This window comes from Pan paniscus, chromosome 12 (assembly GCF_029289425.2).
Source record: "Pan paniscus chromosome 12, NHGRI_mPanPan1-v2.0_pri, whole genome shotgun sequence".
NCBI lineage: Eukaryota > Metazoa > Chordata > Mammalia > Primates > Hominidae > Pan > Pan paniscus.
In genome coordinates, this window is record NC_073261.2 from 93,150,075 (window position 1) to 93,170,333 (window position 20,259).

At 39.1% G+C, this 20,259-nt stretch overlaps 1 protein-coding gene across 20 annotated transcripts in view; it reads right to left on the reverse strand.

The window, feature by feature from the left end:
* The window catches only part of LTBP1 (latent transforming growth factor beta binding protein 1), a 452,205-nt gene that overhangs the window by 48,679 nt on the left and 383,267 nt on the right, over positions 1–20,259 (reverse strand). For 11 of the 20 annotated variants that reach the window (XM_034952914.4, XM_034952918.4, XM_063594991.1 and 8 more), the window contains 2 exons: positions 8,148–8,273; positions 3,600–3,743 (listed from right to left, as the gene is read on the reverse strand). In XM_034952914.4, the coding sequence (XP_034808805.2) occupies positions 3,600–3,743; positions 8,148–8,273 (270 nt within the window). The remainder of the gene's footprint in view (positions 1–3,599; positions 3,744–8,147; positions 8,274–20,259) is intronic. The other 9 variants (XM_055108060.2, XM_063594992.1, XM_034952917.3 and 6 more) reach the window with 1 other exon arrangement.

The window sequence follows — 20,259 nt, forward strand, 5'->3', positions numbered from 1 at the left end:
AGTGAAGAATTACTTTATAATATAACTAACCACCCCAACCTATATGCTTTATACTTCCTGATTTTGTTTGCTTTTCTTAAAGTGGAGAATACCTGTATGGATTATAATATATATATTTTTTCATTGTATTGTTTTCATTATACCTTCTGTTTTAAGAATAAGATGCAGTTCCTACCACAGAATTTCCTCTGTACACCAATGAAGGAAAAGAACAGCATTTTGTGGGTAAGGTCTGAAGGCTGCAGTTGCCAAGATTAAATATTTACTGCTTCCCTTAGAGTGCCCAAAGACATAAAGTTTTTATTGAGCAATTATCACAGGCACTAAGGAAATAATAGCATCAGACTATATTTCATATCCATACCTTCTTAAATGTGATGAGTGGCCTGGTATGGACATTTTTTAGTTACTTCTTTTTCAGATGCTTTTAGGCAATGCACAGCAATGTAAATTAGTGGCCAAAGGCCCAGGCAGTAAAAAACATTAAGGCAGACCTAAAAAATATATATGTGGGAAGCAAGAACGTTTAGAAATAAAAACCCTAGGACATTAGAGTTCCAAAGTACCTTAAAGGTTCATCTGGGGCAATACCCTGCTGGAAGTGGGTGCTCTTCTGCCAGTGGGTATCCCACCTGTTCTTGGATGCCTCCGCGGGAAGCACTCCAGTATTTTGTGGGGCAGCTTTTTGCTGACTAGCTCTTGTTAGTTATTGGAAAGCTCTTCTGGATACTGACCTGAAATCTGCCTTCCTAATATCCTACCCCATAACCCTAGTTCTGCCTTCAGTATGATACCGCATCAGATTATCATGCTACTGCTCATTGTTGGAATATAGATTGTCCTGGGGGAGTTTTATAGCTGAATAAAAATGTGATAGCCTATACTGGAAATTTATCTTTCCCTTCCTAAGTACTTTTCAGGACGGATGAGCTCTCAGCTTCAGTATATTATGCATAGAATGAAATTAATTTGAATCCTAGTCTAAACACTTTTATTTAAATTTGGTTTAAAATGTTTTGGTCTGTGGAATAGCAGGTTCTTTTACTGGACAGGGTACAAACTCTCTTAACTGGCCTACATTTAACCAACTTGTTGTGTTAACTGATGTTTTCTTGCCCTCTGTAAAATATCATTGCTGACGCTCATGGAAGGGAGAATGCTCAGAGCCAGACGGCTATTCTTGCAGAGGTCCACACACTTCTGCTCCTACAGGCTGCGCAGTACACAAACCAAGACTCACCTAGGTATATACTCAAACATTCCTTGTCAGTGTATTGATTACTGTACTTACATAATTTAATTAAATATTACATCAACCAGTACAATATGAATGTAACTAGAAGAGCTGTTTCTAGGGCAAGTTAAAGCTTTAGAAAGATTAGATAAAGTTGATTCAGTAAAAGAAATGCTATCAAATTAGGTGTGGACCACACAAGTGCAAAAATTGAGAAAAACTGTAAAAATTTAGAGGGATTTTTACATTCATTTGTTTTGAAAAAGGCTTTAGATTCTCACTCCCTTCTACAAAGAAAGTGTAAGTAATACATAACAGATGGGGTTTATGCAGGATAGCCACACAAACGCCACAAATGAACCTCTACACAAAAAAAGACCACAGCCTTTCTCTTCAAAGATTGGTGTATGAATGTACTTTTCTTTTTTTTCTTTTGAGACAGAATCTGGCTCTGTTGCTCAGGCTGGAGTGCAGTGGTGTGATCTTAGCTCACTGCAACCTTGCCTCATGTGTTCAAGCGATTCCCATGCCTCTGCCTTACTGATTACAAGCATATGCTACCACGCCCGGCTAATTTTTGTATTTTTAGTAGAGACAGGGTTTCACCTTGTTGGCCAGGCTGGTCTAGAACTCCTGGCCTCAAGTGATCTGCCTGCCTCGGCCTCCCAAAGTGTTGGGATTACAAGCGTGAGCCACGTGCGCGCACCCGGCCAAATGTACTTATATCCTTTGAGTTAAAAATTAAATTTAGAAGATGTTACCTTTTTATGATTTCTAGTTTTTAATCACCTATTTCAAATAACTGATCAATTATTGACTCTGATGAAATCAGACAGAAGGCTTCTGCTGAAGTTTATGGCTAAACTCAGTCTCTCAGGATACTGCTAGAAAATTTTTTAAAAATGAAGACTGTCATAAGACAGTCTTAAGACTCCATAAAATCAAAGTTCACCATCAACTATACAAATTGAGGCGTGATAAAAGTAAAAGCTGCCAGGAGCTATACAAATGAATAAGCTCAATTAGTTATTGGTTCGGTCCAACAATTACCTTTTTATGTATTCTCACTCTCCCTTCCTCTACAGAGTGTGATCATTGGAATATCCTGTATTTTTTCACTTAACATTGTATCACATACATTTATCTTTATCATGACTAAGCATCACCTAGACCACTTAATGGCTATATATTATGATATATGAATTAATTCATTCAAAATAACACTATAGGTGAGGTGCTACCCTATGGAACGAAACAAAAATAAGAAAAAGACAGTTAGTTAACCAATTCTGTTAGTGGCCAACCAGATTTTTTTGTTTTTTGGTTTGTTTTTTGCTATTGTAGATCCAATTAAAATGAAAAGTCTCTTCTTTATGGAATATGTATTGTTGTGGTGGTCACTTGAATGAAGAGAAATCCTCTCACCAGTAATAACCTGTCTCTTCTCTTTCAAAAAGTTTTTGAATTACAGCCTGTTCATTTAATTCTATACCCTTCACCTTTCTATATTTAATAACTGAGGAAATATGTGTGGGTGAAAATATTTTCATATTTCATTTCCTATTACTTGCAAAGATAGCTATTTTACACAGAACAAGTATACCCTCCAGAGGAGTAGTGAAAGCTATTATGGAAGCATGGATAAAACTGACTGAGAAAGAAAAAAAATGGTCTATGTTTCATTTTACTTGGCTCTCAAAGGACCATTTGGGCCTTTGCTTTCCCTAAAATACAACCAAGCTATAGCTACATGGCACAAACTTAAAAGGGTGATTGGGAAGTTGATTAATTTATCTGGAAAACAGTCCAACTCTCTATTTCAGTTTGCACAGTGACGACACAGCCTAAATCAAATTTTAAGCGAATGCAAACGTAGCTACTCTCTAGGCCAAATTCTGGAAAAACACCTTAAGAATTCCAAGTGGAAGTCTTTGTAGATCCTAAGAGGCCTATATGTTGCTTTTAATTTAGAGAAGTGTCAAGACACATTTCTCTAAGGGCCAAGAACGTATGGAGGATTATGCAACTTAATGAGATGGTGCCATATTAAATCCTGAGCTGATAGCTCTCTAAGTTTTAAGCAATCCCCAGCAAATGTCCTCCTCATTTTGGATCCTTTACCTTACTGGAGGCATCTCTGGTTTGGATAGAACATTAGAGGCCATCTAGCCCAAAGAGTCATCACCCACATCTTAATTCCACTGACAAGGCAAGCACAGAAGATCATGGAAGCTTCCAGAGACAGCACTGTGTCAGGATATCTGGCTGCTTCTTATCTCACTCCCAGCATTTATCCCAAAGCTGTGTGGGTGCAGGTCTTTGAGAGGAGCCTGTCATTCCCTTGCACAGTGTCACTGGGACTTACCTGTGGAGGTCCGGGAGCGGCACTGCCCAGTCATGGGGCTGTACTCTTGGTTTTCATCAGCACACACGCACAGGAAGGACCCTTCCACGTTTTCACAGAAGGCTTCACCACACACCCCACTGAGCAGTTCACATTCATTCACATCTGGAAAAGGGAGCACAGACCAAGTGAGATGTGTGCCTCATTCATGACAGCTCTCTATTTTACCAGCTGTGTCAGGGCTAATAGTGTCTTGCTGAAAAGAAGGCGATCCCCAGAGAGCAGTCAAACCCCTTCTGCTCTTTTAGGGAAGGGGCTCTTTAAGGTAGAACTGTCAGATTTGGTCTGTACGAAAGGACTATGAAAATTCAAGACAATTCCCAATTTAGGTTTTTTTTTTTTTTTTTTTGAGACGGAGTCTCGCTCTGTCGCCCAGGCTGGAGTGCAGTGGCGCGATCTCGGCTCACTGCAAGCTCTGCCTCCCGGGTTCACGCCATTCTCCTGCCTCAGCCTCCTGAATAGCTGGGACCACAGGTGCCTGCCACCACGCCCCGCTAATTTGTTTTGTATTTTAAGTAGCAACGGGGTTTCACCGTGTTAGGCAGGATGGTCTCGATCTCCTGACCTCGTGATCCGCCCACCTCGGCCTCCAAAAGTGCTGGGATTACAGGCGTGAGCCACTGCGCCCAGCCAATTCCCAATTTAGTTTTAAAAGATACTCTGGAATTGTACTGCAAAACTAGTATGTGCCCACTGACCATCTAGTTTTATCATTCCTGACTTTTCAACATAATGAAGTCTTAAATGACGCAACATTCTACTCTCAGTTCTTTTTTTTTTTTTTGAGACGGAGTCTCATTCTGTCACCCAGGCTGGAGTGCAGTGCCGTGATCTCAGCTCACTTGCAACCTCTGTCTCCCGGGTTCAAGTGATTCTCCTGACTCAGCCTCCTGAGTAGCTGGGATTATAGGCACGTACCACCATGCATGGCTAATTTTTGTATTTTTAGTAGAGACAGGATTTCACCATGTTGGCCAGGATGGTCATGAACTCCTGACCTCAAGTGATCCGCCTGCCTCGGCCTCCCAAAGTGCTGGGATTACAGACGTGAGCCACCACGCCTGGCCTACTCTCAGTTCTTAATTCAAGCAAAGTTAGAATCACTGACACTTCAGTAACCACAGAATTAAGTTCACTTAAAAACTTTTAAAATATACTTAAATATCTGAAAATACAGTTCTCTGGTAGCCAAAGCATCCATAATTATCAATAGAATTCAGATTACATATTCCTTTGAGAAATGAAGGAAAGACTCCTATAGATACTCATCAGGCTACATTAATCATTCATGTGAAACAAATTGGTCCAATAACTAATCACTGATCTCATGACACCTTTTCAAATTCTGTTGATGTTCCACTGTGTAATTTCTATTTTGCTAAATGTTTTTCTTCTGTACTTAAATATACATAATTAAAATACAGTGAAGGAATCTCAGTGACAAGTACACTTTATTCAACATTTTGCAAGTACACAGCCCTAAAGAAAGGCTAATTTTATGTTTGATGTTGTCCCAATAGTGCTTTTTACCCACTTTCCTCCTGCAATATTTTATTCATGGGTATCCAATTCAGTAAAGCACCTGACTTAAAGTCTGAAATGCTCACATGTCTTATGCATTAAACATGTACAAACATTAGCTTTCATGAGCATACTTTGAGATGACTTAATCAAAGTTAAAAATTTGAGCAATTATCTAAATCATTCCAGAAAAAAAAAAAATCGTCCTTTCACCTGGTATACCCAGTTAATTGGACAAAAAGCTTATACATCTTGACTTATTTGGATAATTACCTCAGTTTTCCATTTCATTTATATATAAAGAGATATAAATCCAATGAACTGGTTTCACTTGTGAAAAATACCATAACATAAAGCAGAGTTGAAATATTTAATCAACCGACAGTCATATTGAGACCAGAAAAACTTAAGAAATTGCCAGTTCACATCGATCAATTTTAGGTAAATGTCCAGTGGAACTTTGTACTTTCCAACATGTATTATTGACATGGCTAATAAACTCTATCCCATCAGACTGCAATAATTCAATCAAGAAATATTTCCTAGCTTACTTCTGTGGGGCAGGCCTGTACGGCCTATATCTGGGGGTAACAATGATAAGCCAGCAGTCCCAACTCCTGCCTTCATGGAGCTTACAGTCGAGTTAGGGAAATGAACAAAATAATTGTACACGCTTCAGTGAGTGTGAGGAGTGAAAAGTTCAGAGCTCAGTGAAAGCATGGAACAGCAGACCTTAAATGTGGGGGTGGGTTAGAGAAATGATACTGGAGCAAATAGCTGAAGGATGAGTAGGTGATAATGGGGCAGGTGCTCACTCATCCCTGTAGCTCTACAGAACACCCAGTGTGAAGTGCGTATCACAGGTGCTTAGTAAATATTTTTGAAATAATAAATACAAACACAAATAAAATGACATTTGTTGAGTTCACCAAAATGATAACAAATATTCCTTCTCTAAGGGTGGTGTTTTGTGTGCCAAGCTGAAATGTCAGCATGGGTTTGGTGTGTTCATCTGGCTGGTTAGAAATGAACATTAAGCAGGGGCTCTGGAGCTATGTGGACTCCAGATAGCTGACATGGTTTCCAGGTATGGTTCAACATCTGATATTTAAACAGTTGGTAGTTAAACAAAATTTACTGAGCACCTATAATAAGCCAAGCATCGTGCCCTGCACAGGGAGAAGTGAGAAAGTTTTCAATCATATAGAGGTCATAGCCTTGCAGAAGCGGTCTGCAGGTGGTATACCCATTATTAAATTATTCCCCCAAAGGTTGTAAGTGCTATAATAGAATTTGCTGAAGGTGCTCTGGAAGCAGAGGCCACAGCTCAGCTTGAGAGTGAGGAATGGAGCAGGGATGGTGTCTGGAAGATGACACTGAACTTCAGTCTTCAAGAACGAGTGAGAAAAATCCAGGGCTCAGGGAAGGAGAGGTCAGGAGGTTATTTCCAGCAGAAGGAGCGAACAACAGTCAAATAATTGCACAGTGACATGGGCAACCACAACCAGTCTGACGTTGCTGGAAACAACAGGTGAAGAAGGAAGTGGTAAAGTTAAGATGAAAAGTAGGGGCCACATCACAAGACCCATCTGGTGAAAATATTATCCAAATGTCAAACAACTGTATTTTGGTGGAAAGGTGGCCAAAGCAGGAGTTTGAACTAAGATTAGGATAGTCTTAGCTATATTATTAAATAACTATGTCTTGTTGTGAATAATTCTTGAATAATTATCTATGTTTTTGACTAGCTACTGCTTATGCATGAAACCACATCATTGCTTTGTAAATAATTTTTGGTTGAGAATTAACTGAATTTCATAATTCCACAAAAGCAGTTATTATTTAAGTGACATTATCATTAAACCTTAAAAATCTTGTTTTCCAAGTTTAATATGGATGGCAAATGAACTAATGTTTTAATTGCAAATTTTCAAACCAAATAGGCAATAGATTCCTCAAGTTCCATCTGCCATGTAGTGAACATGGCTATTTTTCTCTAAGAATAAAGAAAAAGAAAAGTCTTGCTATGTATAAAGTCTTGAATTTGATAACCTTTCTCCTCTTTCCCATTTAATTGCTCTAATTGCAAATATGTTTCATAATGAGTTTGACGTGAAGAAATCACATCTTGTCAGACAATGAAATACAAATTATTTTCTGTGTGAGCATTTGTTGGACCATATTCCAGGACATATGATGATATTCAAGATTCCTTCCAGCCCTGTCAATCCCGGAACAGACTGAAGAAATACAGTTGCACAATTCAAAGCATCCTTTTACAGGTATCATTCCTGGACACTGAAGCTCCTGGCAATACTTTGCCTTAAATGCACTGTCTAAGGGGGTGCATTTCAAAGACAGACAATCTATACCACACACCAGACTCTATTTCCTGTGCTGAAGGGAGTCTAGAGTTCTGCATACTCAGTTAAGAGTTTAAACAGATGTTCTTGTTAAAATTCATTTAAATGTAAAGTCATACTTTTATATTTCTTAATGTCCCTAACAGTTTCAGAAGCCATAGGATTTTTTTTTTTTTTTTGAGACAGGGTCTTGCTCTGTTGCCCAAGCTGGCGTGCAGTGGCATGATCACGGCTTACTGCAGCCTCAAACTCCTGGGCACATGAGATCCTCCCACCTCAGTCTCCCAAGTAGCTGGGACTACAGCCATCCACCATCAAGCTTGGCTAATTTTTTTTTTTAATTTTTATTCATAGAGAAAAGATCTCACCATGCTACCCAGGCTGGTCTCAAACTCCTGGTCTCAAGCAATTCTCCAACCTTGGCCTCCCAAAGTGCTGGGGTTACAACTGTGAGCCATGCACCCGGCCAACATAGGATATTTTTGCACATCCTCAAATTGTATGACAAAATCAAATTATGATAAAGCTCTACCCAAATTACCTGCTTAAAAGCTCCTGTTGTTCACTGTGATTTCTTTTCCCTAGGGACATGTGAAACACTTTGGGAAAAAATCTAAAAACTCACCCACACACCCTTGCCCATCCTGTGGGGCTTGAAAGCCCTGATAACAGAGGCAGCGGAAGGAGCCAGCTGTATTGTCACAAAACCCGTGACTGTCACAAACAGTGTTGTTTACACATTCATCAATATCTGCAAAAAAGACATGGAACATCAGACACAAAACAAACACAGGCTGACAAACACCAGATATTAATGGATAAACAGAGGCACTCAACACATCCTGATTAGTGTGTGATGATGAGATGAACATGTTTACACAGAAAACAGCTTTTAAAACATTTTACATATTAAATAAAATGTTTTGATGAAAATGGTTTAACAGCCAAAATGTTGGGTTCTATGAAAAAAACATTTAGTACTTTTCCTTAGGAAATGTTTTTAGACTGAAATGATGGCTGCAAGTGCCACGCCCAGTATTACCTAAATGTTCTCAACCCTTTATTTCCAAGGAACCTTATATTCCTACAGAGAAAACATGTGAAAATATTGTCACTTGTTTTAGTTGCAGTAAATGCTAATAGTATTTGCATCTGATAGTTACAGGTGGAAATGAGCAATAGTTTACTTAACCTTGTGGATAACCTTGATCCAGACTACACAACATCCTCAGGAAGTCAAGAGAGAGTCTGATGAAGTCAGCAGGGTAGCCAGTCAGTCCCAGTGCCAAAAGAAAAGATTTGATGCCACCAATTTACAGCCACTCAAGGTCCTAACCGTCCAGGCTGCTCCAGCTGATTGGCTGACTTGCCAATTCCTTTTGTTCTCCATAAACCTGATGAGAGTGATCTTCTGCCTCTTTTTCTCATTAATAAAAATGTTCTTATAAAAGTGATGCCTCAATTGCAAAGTTACAACAGACTTTTAGATAGAATTCTTCTTTATTCTTACGGTTACTAATTTCCTTCTCCGTTCTTTCCTTCCCGTTCTCCTTGGGCACTGCCACATCTATACCACCCATCACCTGGTACTCTGCTCTCTCTGCCCCTGGACTTAACAGTCATGCCACTTGCAAGTTTTTGGAGAAACAATTAAGAAAATGTTAATGACAGCATCCAAATATATGTGAAGAAGATTGCACTTTTATGTTCAAATAATGAAATCAGGTAACAACTGTTAAAGAAAATGAGAAGTACAAGTTCACTTGACAGAGTTTAGTTTGGGGAGAGTTACTATTAATAAAATTGAGCATTTTCTCTTTTATTTTATATATTATATATATATATATATATATATTTTTTTTTTTTTTTTTGAGTGAGACAGAGTCTCACTCTGTCGCCCAGGCTGGAGTGCAGTGGCGCAATCTCGGCTCACTGCAAGCTCCGCCGCCCAGGTTCAAGCCATTCTCCTGCCTCAGCCTCCTGAGTAGCTGGGACTACAGGCACTTGCCACCACGCCTGGCTAATTTTTTGTATTTTTAGTAGAGACGGTGTTTCACCATGTTAGCCAGGATGGTCTCAATTTCCTGACCTCGTGATCTGCCCGCCTCGGCCTTCCAAAGTGCTGGGATTACAGGCTTGAGCCACCGCGCCTGGCCGCATTTTCTCTTTTAAACTTATTTTCTCAACTCAAAACAAACAAACAAAAAACCTACATCCCTTCTCCTTTCTGGGTGGGGCTCCTTCTCCCACCCTGACCAGTCTCTGCCTCAAGGTCCCACCTGCTCATCCTTCTCCAACATCTTCAGTTATTCCTCCCCTGGATCCTACCCTCACTGCCTTCAAAAATGTTAAAATTGCTTGAAAATAGTTTTCACCTGATCATATCATTGCCCATTGTGCTTTTCTTCTCCTTGGGCACTGCCACATCTCACACCAGCCACACCTGGTACTCTGCTCTCTCTGCCCTGGACTTAACAGTCATGCCAAAATGTAAGTTTTTGGAGAAACAATTAAGAAAATGTAATGACAGCATCCAAATATATGTGAAGATTGTACTTTTATGTTCAAATAATGAAATCAGATAACAAATGCTAAAGAAAATGAGAAGTTCAATTTCACTTGACAGAATTTAGTTTGGGGGGAATTAAACGTTTTGTATCACTGCAAAATGTCACAAAGGATTGTCTATACTCATTGTCTTTATTTCCTATTACAGTCTATCTGTAAATGGAAATAATAGTATCAATATGAATAATATTAATAATATTGGTAAGTTCCTACAATTACTGTGAGCATTAAACAAAATAACACGTACAAAGTGCTTTGAAGACTGCCTGGCATGTAACGTAGGGAGGCATCCAATATAGCACATGTCAACTTTATTATTATTACTACTATTCCTCTTCCTCCTCCTCCTCCTCCTCAATGGCCTAGAATCTTACTTCCTAACTCTTTATGCCACTGAGACTCCTATGAGAAAAAGCACCAGTGACCAGCTCATCATTAAATCTCATGATCATCTTCCGGTCAGTCACCCCTGACCTCCGAGTCTGGCTGAATGCCCACTCCTTGAACACTCTCTTCCCACGTTCAGTGACGGAATATTCTTCCTGTTCTGCCTTGAGCTTGTCCTTGCCCTTTGGCAGCCTGAAGGTGGGTGTCTGCCAAGGCTCCCGCCCTGCCTGAAATCTGCTGTGTGCTCAGCACTCCTCTCCTCCACCCTTCCCACACTGTCCCAGTTTCAATGACCATGCTCCTTGGGATAAATCCCCCATCCTCCTCTCCAGCCAAGATTCTTCTCCGGAGCATTTTTTTTTTTTTTTTTTTTGAGACGGAGTCTCGCTCTGTCGCCCAGACTGGAGTGCAGGGGCGCGACCTCTGCTCACTGCAAACTCCACCTATTGGGTTCACGCCATTCTCCTGCCTCAGCCTCCTGAGTAGCTGGGACTACAGGCGCTCGCCACCACGCCTGGCTAATTTTTTTGTATTTTTAGTAGAGACGGGGTGCAAGCACATTTCTTAATCATTTCCATTGGATTTTCTGCCATGAACTTAAACTTATCAAGCCTAAAACTGTATTCACTGTCTTCCTACTAAACTCCATTTCCTGACCTTGGTGACTTGAATTAAAAAATCAATGAAGCCTGGCGCGGTGGCTCATGCCTGTAATCCCAGCACTTTGGGAGGCCGAGGCAGGCAGATCACCTGAGGTTGGGAGTTCAAGACCAGCCTGACCAACTTGGAGAAACCCCGTCTCTACTAAAGATACAAAATTAGCCGGGCGTGGTGGTGCATGACTGTAATCCCAGCTACTTGGGAGGCTGAGGCAGGAGAATTGCTTGAACCTGGGAGGCAGAGGTTGCAGTGGGCCGAGATCATGCCATTGCACTCCAGACTGGGCAACAAGAGCGAAACTCCGTCTCAAAAAAAAAAAAAAAAAAAAAAGGACAAATCAATGAAATTATTTCCAATCTAAAAAATGAATCTCCCTTACAACACTAAACACAAAAAAGACACTCAATAAATCTGTTCTGATTGATTTTCAATGTCAGCATGAGGCTGAGATCACAATTTACTTACTGATCACAACTTGAGGAGGAACTGCATTGCGTCACCAAATCACTTAACACAGGCCACTGCTAATGGTAGGCTTTCTGAGATGGGCGTACATCAAAGAGATTATTTATGTTATTCATTGAATCACAGGATTTAAGGGCTGGAAAGAAACTCGGAAATACTTCAATTACCATTTACATACTGATGATTTCCCAGTCTCTCTCAAAAATTTACCTCTGTCCTTTAGAACCACTTATCTAATACCTATCGGATATATTCATAATAAACGAATTTATTATCACTCCCCTCCTCATCTCAACTCCATTTCTCCTATTTCCTTCATCAGCAAATCCAATCTGTCACCCGAGCCAGAAATCTTAATATCACCCTTCACTTTCTCCTATTCTCTGTCCTTCCCTGTCATGCCGTCTTTACTATCTTTCCTGATATTCATACTCTTGGTGGGTCATCTTCCCATCTCCAGTCTTGCCTCCCTCCCTCTATCCATTCTCCACCTAAAACTGCCAATGTGCTCTCTGCAAAATGCAAACTCACCAGTACCATTCCCTTGCTCAGAGTGTTCAGAATCTCCTCTTGGCTAAAGGGTAACCACACTCCTTAGTAGGGCATGGAGCACCCTTCCTCATCTGCCTCCTGCCTATATGTCTGGCCACAGTTTCCAGACGACCTCCTTCCCAATTTGCACTCTGGCTCAATTAGCATACTAGAGGTCTTTGAAAACCTATGGTCTTTAATTTTTCATGGACTTGGTGCATACTCCTTCCGTCTCTGGAATCTCCATGCCACCCCTTTCCCCTGGACTTACTTAGAAATGCCTCTTGGCCCTTCAGGAGTCAGCCCAAGGGACACCTCCTCTGCAGCACCTCCTTTAACTACTCCACAAGCAGATCTCAGGGCCTCTCCTCTCCAGTCCCAGAGCATTTTGTGTCACTGCTGTGCTTATCGAGGGCTCTTTCTCAGGGTGAGGAACCTTTAACTTAACCTCACCAGCAACTTATTTCCCTACTAAAATGAGTGGAAGGACAGCAAAGGAGGAGAAAGAGAAGGTATGTACTAGAAACCTGGTGGCTTTTCAGTCCAGATTCTTGAAGGAAAATCTCTTGCTTTCCTTTTTATTAATTCTATGCAATTATAGCAGATGATGATTTCTTGTTACTGTGCACAGGAACCAAATAATTGACCTGAAGGTGAACAAGCCCCAAGCCGGTTATGCAAGACTGGGCGTCTTGCAGTCTCAGACTTACTGTAACAGTGATTAACCGAGAAAGTTTAGATGAGCAATATTTTGGATTTGAATGAATAGGAAAAAATAACGTGGAATGCCTGCTGGAAACTAGCTCTTCAGCAACTAATATTTTATAAAAATGATATAATGTAACTCTCAGCAGTTTCATGTTTTCAACAATAAGGTGAGGTAATAGCTTAATAAGAGGACATTTGTTTCACTTTAATGACCTCTACAAGAACAAACATTATTTCATTAGAATTTTCTTTGATGATGTGAGCTCTCTGAGATATTTTTCCATTGTTAGTCCTGTATATACATACAATGAAAAGAACTGCTGCAAATATGAGTAATTCTAGAGAAATAAAGCTAAATGTTAAGAAAATTTATTACATTAGAGTAGAAGTCCCAGCAAGACTAAATGAACAAGTGAAAGTCATCCTTTTTTGCTAAAGTTGAATTTGGAAGATGAAACTATATTTTGAATCATCCAAATACCATATGTTTTCACTTAATGAAGGGTGATTCTGTTAAAACTACCAAGCAATTTTGCTTAGTGATCTGTAAGGGCCATGCATGATATCATTGGTAATACTATCCAATGGGTTAGTGATTACAGGCGTGATTTGTCTAGTGATCAATTGTCAATTGTCAATCCAGAAAAATCAGGTGTGGTATTACAAAAGTTGCTGATTCATCACGCAAGTATTGCTATTTACACTTTACTGAAGAAGGTAGATATAAATATTGATATTTCAATGGAAATAAAGTCAAGAAAGAATTATACAAACCAAGGAGAATCGATCCCTGATGTGAATTTCCCAATAAAAAATTACGTAAATGTCAGAAAGAAAAATAGAACATAGTTCTGGGTGATGGGAACTACCAGTGGCTCATTTAAAAAGTAGCAATGTTGTCAATGACTAATAGACCCACGCTTTTGAGGGTCTTTATTGATCTACTTGGCAGATCCATTTTCCTTGTCCAGATGCTTTTTACTTAAGACATTTTCTCAATGAACCAAAAGTTATTAAAAACCTACTGATTGCATTCAGGGAGTCTACATACTAGAGTAGAACTCGAACCCATGCACTCCCAAATTCTCAAATAAAGGTGTAAGGCCAGACACCTGTGTCACCTCATTTACGTAAAGTGAACTATGAAATAAATAACAACTATGGAAAGAAGGCAGGGTTTTCTAAAAGAGGTTGGGGTCATGTAAATCTTGTTTAAGAACCAAAAAATTAAAATTGTTTTAATTTTAAGAACTCAACACAAAAATTCATAACAAATCTCAATGGTTCCATTAGGTGTCTTGCATTACACGCAGAAAAGTCTATGTGTATCTGTATATATTCTGAAAATGATGTACATTGGAAAGAAAGGGGTATTTGTGTCTATTTCATTAGTAAAATGATTTGGTGTTCTTTTTTCAGATATATTCTTCAGTTTTTGGTTTTGCATTTTTAGGAAAGTGCTTCTTCTTAGTTTCTTAACATCTCCTTCTCTTATTTTGTTGACTTCCTTCTTCCTTATTCTGAGCAAAACGTACTCATCTATTAGGGGAAGCAGCTCACTAATGAGCTTTCCGTCTGCTGCCAGGACGCTCCAGAGAAGTGGATAGTGGGAATGGGAGTGTCATTTTTTGGTAATGGATAATTCATAGGAAAATCTCCAAAGCTACTGAGAGTTGTGAAGAAACGGCCTTCCTGTCTTAGAACATTTTTAGATGAATCATATGGTCCATTTTGACTTAAAGGAAACCTGAAGATTATCCAGTTCAACCTCTTCATTTTAATAATCAGAAAACTGAGGGCTAGAAAGGGGAAGTGACTTGCCTCAAGGTTACACAGTCAGTTAGCGGGAGAGCTGGCAGAGGAACAAGGCCTGGTCACAGAAGAATCCTCTGAATCTGTCTGTGGTTCTAGCCATCACATTCTCTTACCTGTCACCATGATGATAGTTAAAAAAGGTTAGTCCTAGATGGTGAAGAGAACTAACCAAACTGTGAGCCCAACAAGCACACTGGAGTTTGCCCACTACGAAAATGGAGGTCAGAACACACCATCTGTTACTCTTTGACTCATCATCTACTGGCTTCCAGTTTTATCAAGTCTTCTTGTCCTTAAATAAGACTTAGGCATCTCTGTCCTTTAATACAAGAAATATCATCATACTTGAAATCTAGACACTAGAGCTACTGTGGGCCATGAAGAGGATATTTTTGTAGGAGACCCTTGGAAGAAAGCACATCAGGCACCCATGGTTGCAAGTCTCAGGAGGTCCCAGGACTTAGACAGGACCATGTCTAGCATCGGTGCTCCTGGAACTCTTCATAAGAAGAAAATGGCCCACTATTTTAGCTCAGAACTTCTTAACCAACTGAAATTGGTTAAGTATTTGGTGCCAGAATCTTAGGAACACAGATCCAAAGAAAAGGGGTTTACAGTGGAACTGCAGCCCTCACACTCCTTTCTGAAAGGAATGGAAGCTGGCTAGGAGAGAGTAAATCTCAGCCAAGAAGTGGGAGTGAAAGATGTTAAACCAGCTGAATAGCTGCCCAAAAGAATTTTAAAATGGCATGGCTGCTGGCCCACAAGCGATTAAGGTCACTCTCACAGCACAGGAGGGAAGCCAGCATTAAGCGGAAGATGAGCACAAGGCCTAAAGAAAGAAAATAAAATTTAGCCAATAGGAAATTAAAAACTGGATTGGGAGATGGTCCAGGCAATACAATAGGATATGGAAAGATCCTTTTAAAAAAGGTCCACTGAGGTCTGGCAACATCGACAAGGCTGGGGAATATAGCCCATATGTGTTATGGAAAATAACTTTGTTCTAGGAGATGGGAATAGGCCAGAAACAGCAGACGACGTCCCTGGGCCGAGTCTACCATGCTATCCCTTGACAGAGAAGGGCAGGAAAAAAACACGGGGACCTTGATGGTCACAAGTCTGTTTTGAAAGCTAGCAGCCTAAGATAAGCAATAAGAAATGACATAGGTAACAAATTATTTGAAATTCAACTTTCCCATAATTACCTTCTAGAAAATAAGGCTGGCCAATGAGACATCTTTTTTTTTTTTTTCCCAGCATGGAGATGTACTACTTTCAAAAAATTTACTTACTTACTTATTTATTTTAGAGACAGGGTCTCACTCTGTTGCCCACACTAGAGAGCAGTGCTATGCTCTCACTGTGAGAGAGAGTGCCATGGCTCTCACAGTGAGCCATAGCTCACTGCAGCCTCAACTTCCTAGGCTCAAGCAATCCTCCTACCTCAGCCTCTCAAATAGCTGGGACCACAGGTGTGTGCTGCCATGCCTGGCATTTTTTTATTTTTTTTAATTTTTAGTAGAGATGAGGTCTCATTATGTTGCCCAGGCTGATCTCAAAGTCCTCGGCTCAAGTGATCCTCCCACTTCGGCCAATCAGTGCTGGGATTACAGATATGAGCCACCATGCCCAGCCTACTTAAATTATTCTGTAAAAATTACCCAGACAAGCCTCAATCCTATATTCCAGAGAAACTAAACCAACACTGCTCCATTTTTGTCAACCACTATGTAGACAACAGGTATTGACCATCTACAGTTAAAGATATCCTGTTGGAAACCATCCTAAAAATCACATATATCATCCTAGTTACCCAAAAATGTGGGAGTCATCCTTGATTACTGCTCCACATCCAGTCACCACATTCTTCTGATTTTATCTTTTGGTTATATCTCCAGTCTCTCCTTTCCTCTCCAGCCTTATTCAAGGACACATTATCTTTCACTCGAATTCCAGCAATGGCTTCCAAACTGAGTTTTGTGCTTTCAGACACTCATTAAAGACCCCAAATTCATCTCCCACAATGACAGAATAATTTACCTAATGAAACAGTCCAATCAAATAGTTCTCTGCTTAAACCTCTTCAGTTTTCTTCCATGGGTAATGGCATAGAGGCCTTTGCCACATGCTGTCTGCGCTTGTCCATCTGGCCTCTGTCCCTGCATCACCTTCTTTCCCTCTCTGTTGGATCATTCCATATTTCTTACTCCTTTTTAACAGCCAAGGTTCTTGACTTATCTACACATGCTGTGTTTACTCCATCAGTTCTCATTCATTCTTGAGTGGCTCCTGAATTCAAGATTCCACTGAAACAGCACCTGATAAGGTCACCATTTTGTAAAACCCAAAGGATTCTTCTTGTCCTCTTAATAGAGCTCTCAGTTGCATTCAATGCGGTTGACCACTCTCTCCTTGAAGAACTCTTTTCCCTTGGATTCTACAGTACCATATCCTCCGTTTCCTCTAACTCCCTGGACTCCTCCTACAGGGTCTCTTTTACTTGACCCCTATATGTTGGCGTTTCTCAGAGCTTAGTCCTAGACCTTCTTTTTTTCTCATTCTATGATCTCTCTTGGTGGTCTCATCCATTCTGATGACTTCAAATGCGGTCTAGATCTGATGACTTCCAGTTTTTATCTCCAGACTAGACTTCTCTTCTGAACATTAGAATTAACTTGATCCAATTCCCTATGGGACACACCCACATGGATATTTCACAGGCAACTCTAATTTAATATAACCAACTCACACTCTTGATCTTTACAAAAAAATTGCTTCTTTTTTTTACCATGTCAGCAAATAGTGTCACCAAATACCAACTTGCTAAAGCCAGGACCTATGACCTCTCTTCAACAGTTCTTCTCCTCCATGTCCTACATCGGGTTCAACTCTATGTTCTAATCTAGCACTAGGCTCTATCTCCAAAGCATTTTTGGAGTCACTCATTTCTCTCCATCATGTTGCCACTGCTCTAGCCTGAGCTACCAATATGTCTGGCCTGAGCTATTATAACAATATCCTAGAAGATATCCTGAGTTTTCTCCTGCTCCTCTAATCCCATTGCCAAAAAGCAACCTGGAAAATAGAAACACTGTACTTAAAAAATATAAATTACTGAATTAAATCAAACAGAAGACTCCACTCATTAAAAAGAACAAAATTATTTTCTGAACCACTAAGAAAGAAAAAAAAAACTCTACAAATTAAACTATTTTGCACTGCTTTTTAAAAATAACTTCAACTGTAGGAAGTGCCCCAGTATTAAAGGTGAAAAAATGTGCATCTTTTTAGAAAGATGAAATATAGTATATCATCGTCCTGCTCCGAATCTATCAGTCTATTTCCGTTACACTTAGAATAACACCCAAACTCTTTACATTTCCTGTGGGAAGTTGCAAATTCTGTACCTGCCTCCTTGCCCTACCCTTGCTGAGCCTCTCTCTCCCATCCAAGTACTAATGAGGCCCGACCCTGCTCAGCTTTCAAGATCACATGAGAGGTGTATTTACGGTGGGATCGCTGTAGACTACACCTCCTCTCTCAGAACCAGGCATGGTCTTTTCCACTCCCTTGAGTGCACCAAGTTCTCTGTCTCAGAGGCTTTGCCCTGAGCTCAGCTCAAATGCTGTTTCTTTAGAGAGATCCTTCAGTCAAAACAGTCTTCCCTCCTCCTCCCTCTCATTAATCCTATACAAAAAACGTTAGCTGGGCGTGGTGGTGGGTGCCTGTAGTCCCAGCTACTTGGGAGGCTGAGGCAGGAGAATGGCGTGAACCCGGGAGTTGGAGCTTGCAGTGAGCCCAGATAGCACCACTGCACTCCAGCCTGGGCGACAGAGCAAGACCCCTTCTAAAAAAAAAAAATTAAATAAATAAAGTATATAATTTCATTTTTAAATACTAAAAACTATTAAGAAATATGTCAAATATTAACATTAATTAACACTGGTTGATAAATGATTTTTTTCTTTATATTTCTCAGAATTTTCTAAATTTTCTATAATGAGAGTCTCTCTCTCTCTCTCTTTTTTTTTTTTTTTTTTGGAGATGGTGTCTCACTACATCAACCAGGCTAGCCTGGCCTCAAACTCCTAAGCTCAAATGATCCTCCCACCTCAGCCTCCCAAGTAGCTGTAACTACAGGTACCCACCACCACACCTGGCTCATGTTACTCTTAAAATCAGAAAAATCACATACTTGCAATCTACTATTTGAGGATACTTAAATAAGTATTTTAATTATTTTACTTGTGTATAAATATATATACCACCCTAACAGGAATAAACATTTGAGTGAAATACAACTGTACAAACAAAAATAAAATACCTATTCATAAATATTTTTAAAATATTGAAAACTTGCAACGTTTTATTTTTTCTGAACGAAAATAAAATCTTGTTTTAAGATGAAGTGTTTTGCTTGAAATTATATTATGTAAGATAAAATGCTACTGATAATTATTAATTAATAGTATACACATATTTAAGTTAGGAGGTCACTGCAATTCTCAACAATTGCAATTACAAACAAGCAAATAAAACCCAAAACTCTCAAAACAAAAAAATACACATAAAACCCTTTAAAATGCTTTTTAATCTAGCCGAGTTTTCTTACATACATATAGTTTTCTTACATACTCCTCAGTCATTTATATAGTAAGCAGACAAAAAAATCGGTAGGCATATAGATGATTTTAACAACGCAACTTACAAACTGGCCCTAATTGACATATAGGTCCAGCTGCATAATATAAATTGTTTTCAAGCAGACAAGGACTATTTACTAAAATTGGTAATATTCTGTGCCATAACAAATTTCAAGGATTGAAGTCATTTAGAGTATATTCTCTGGCCATAGTGGTTTTAAGGTAGAAACCAGTAACAAAAAGTTAACCAGAAAATACCCAAACATCTGGATATTAAGTGAAATACTTCTAAATAATTCATTGGTCAAAGGAAAAAAATGACAATGAACTTTAGAAATATTTTATGTAAATAACAAAATACAACATATCAAAACTTATGGATGCAGATAAAGCCATTCTTAGAAAGAAATATATACCTATAAATACAAATATTAGAAGATTGATAATCTAATGATTTAAAGATCTACTTCAAGTAGTTAGAAATAAAGACAATTTAAACCCCAAAGTGTAAATATAAAAAATATAGAAAAAATAATAAATATAAAAGCAAAAATTAATAAAATAGAAAACAAAGGAAACAAATCCACAAAAGTTGTTTCTTTGAAATGACTAATAACCTAGGAAAACTGATCAAGAGCGAAACATAAGCACAAATTACTGAAATTTTAAAAAAAGATCACTACATATATACAGAGAAGAGGATATTATAAATAATTTTGTGCAAATAAAAACGAAATTTTACCCAAATGGATAAATTCCTTGGAAAACAAAACTTACTGAAACTGACATGAAAAGTCAAAAGCCTAAATATTATTTTATCTATTAATGAAATCTTAACTGCAATTTAAAAATCTTTACAATGCATAGGCACAAAAACAAAAGGAAACAAAAACATTCCAGGCACAAATGACTTTACCGGTGAATTCTTCAAGGATTTTTTTTTTTTTTTGAGACCAT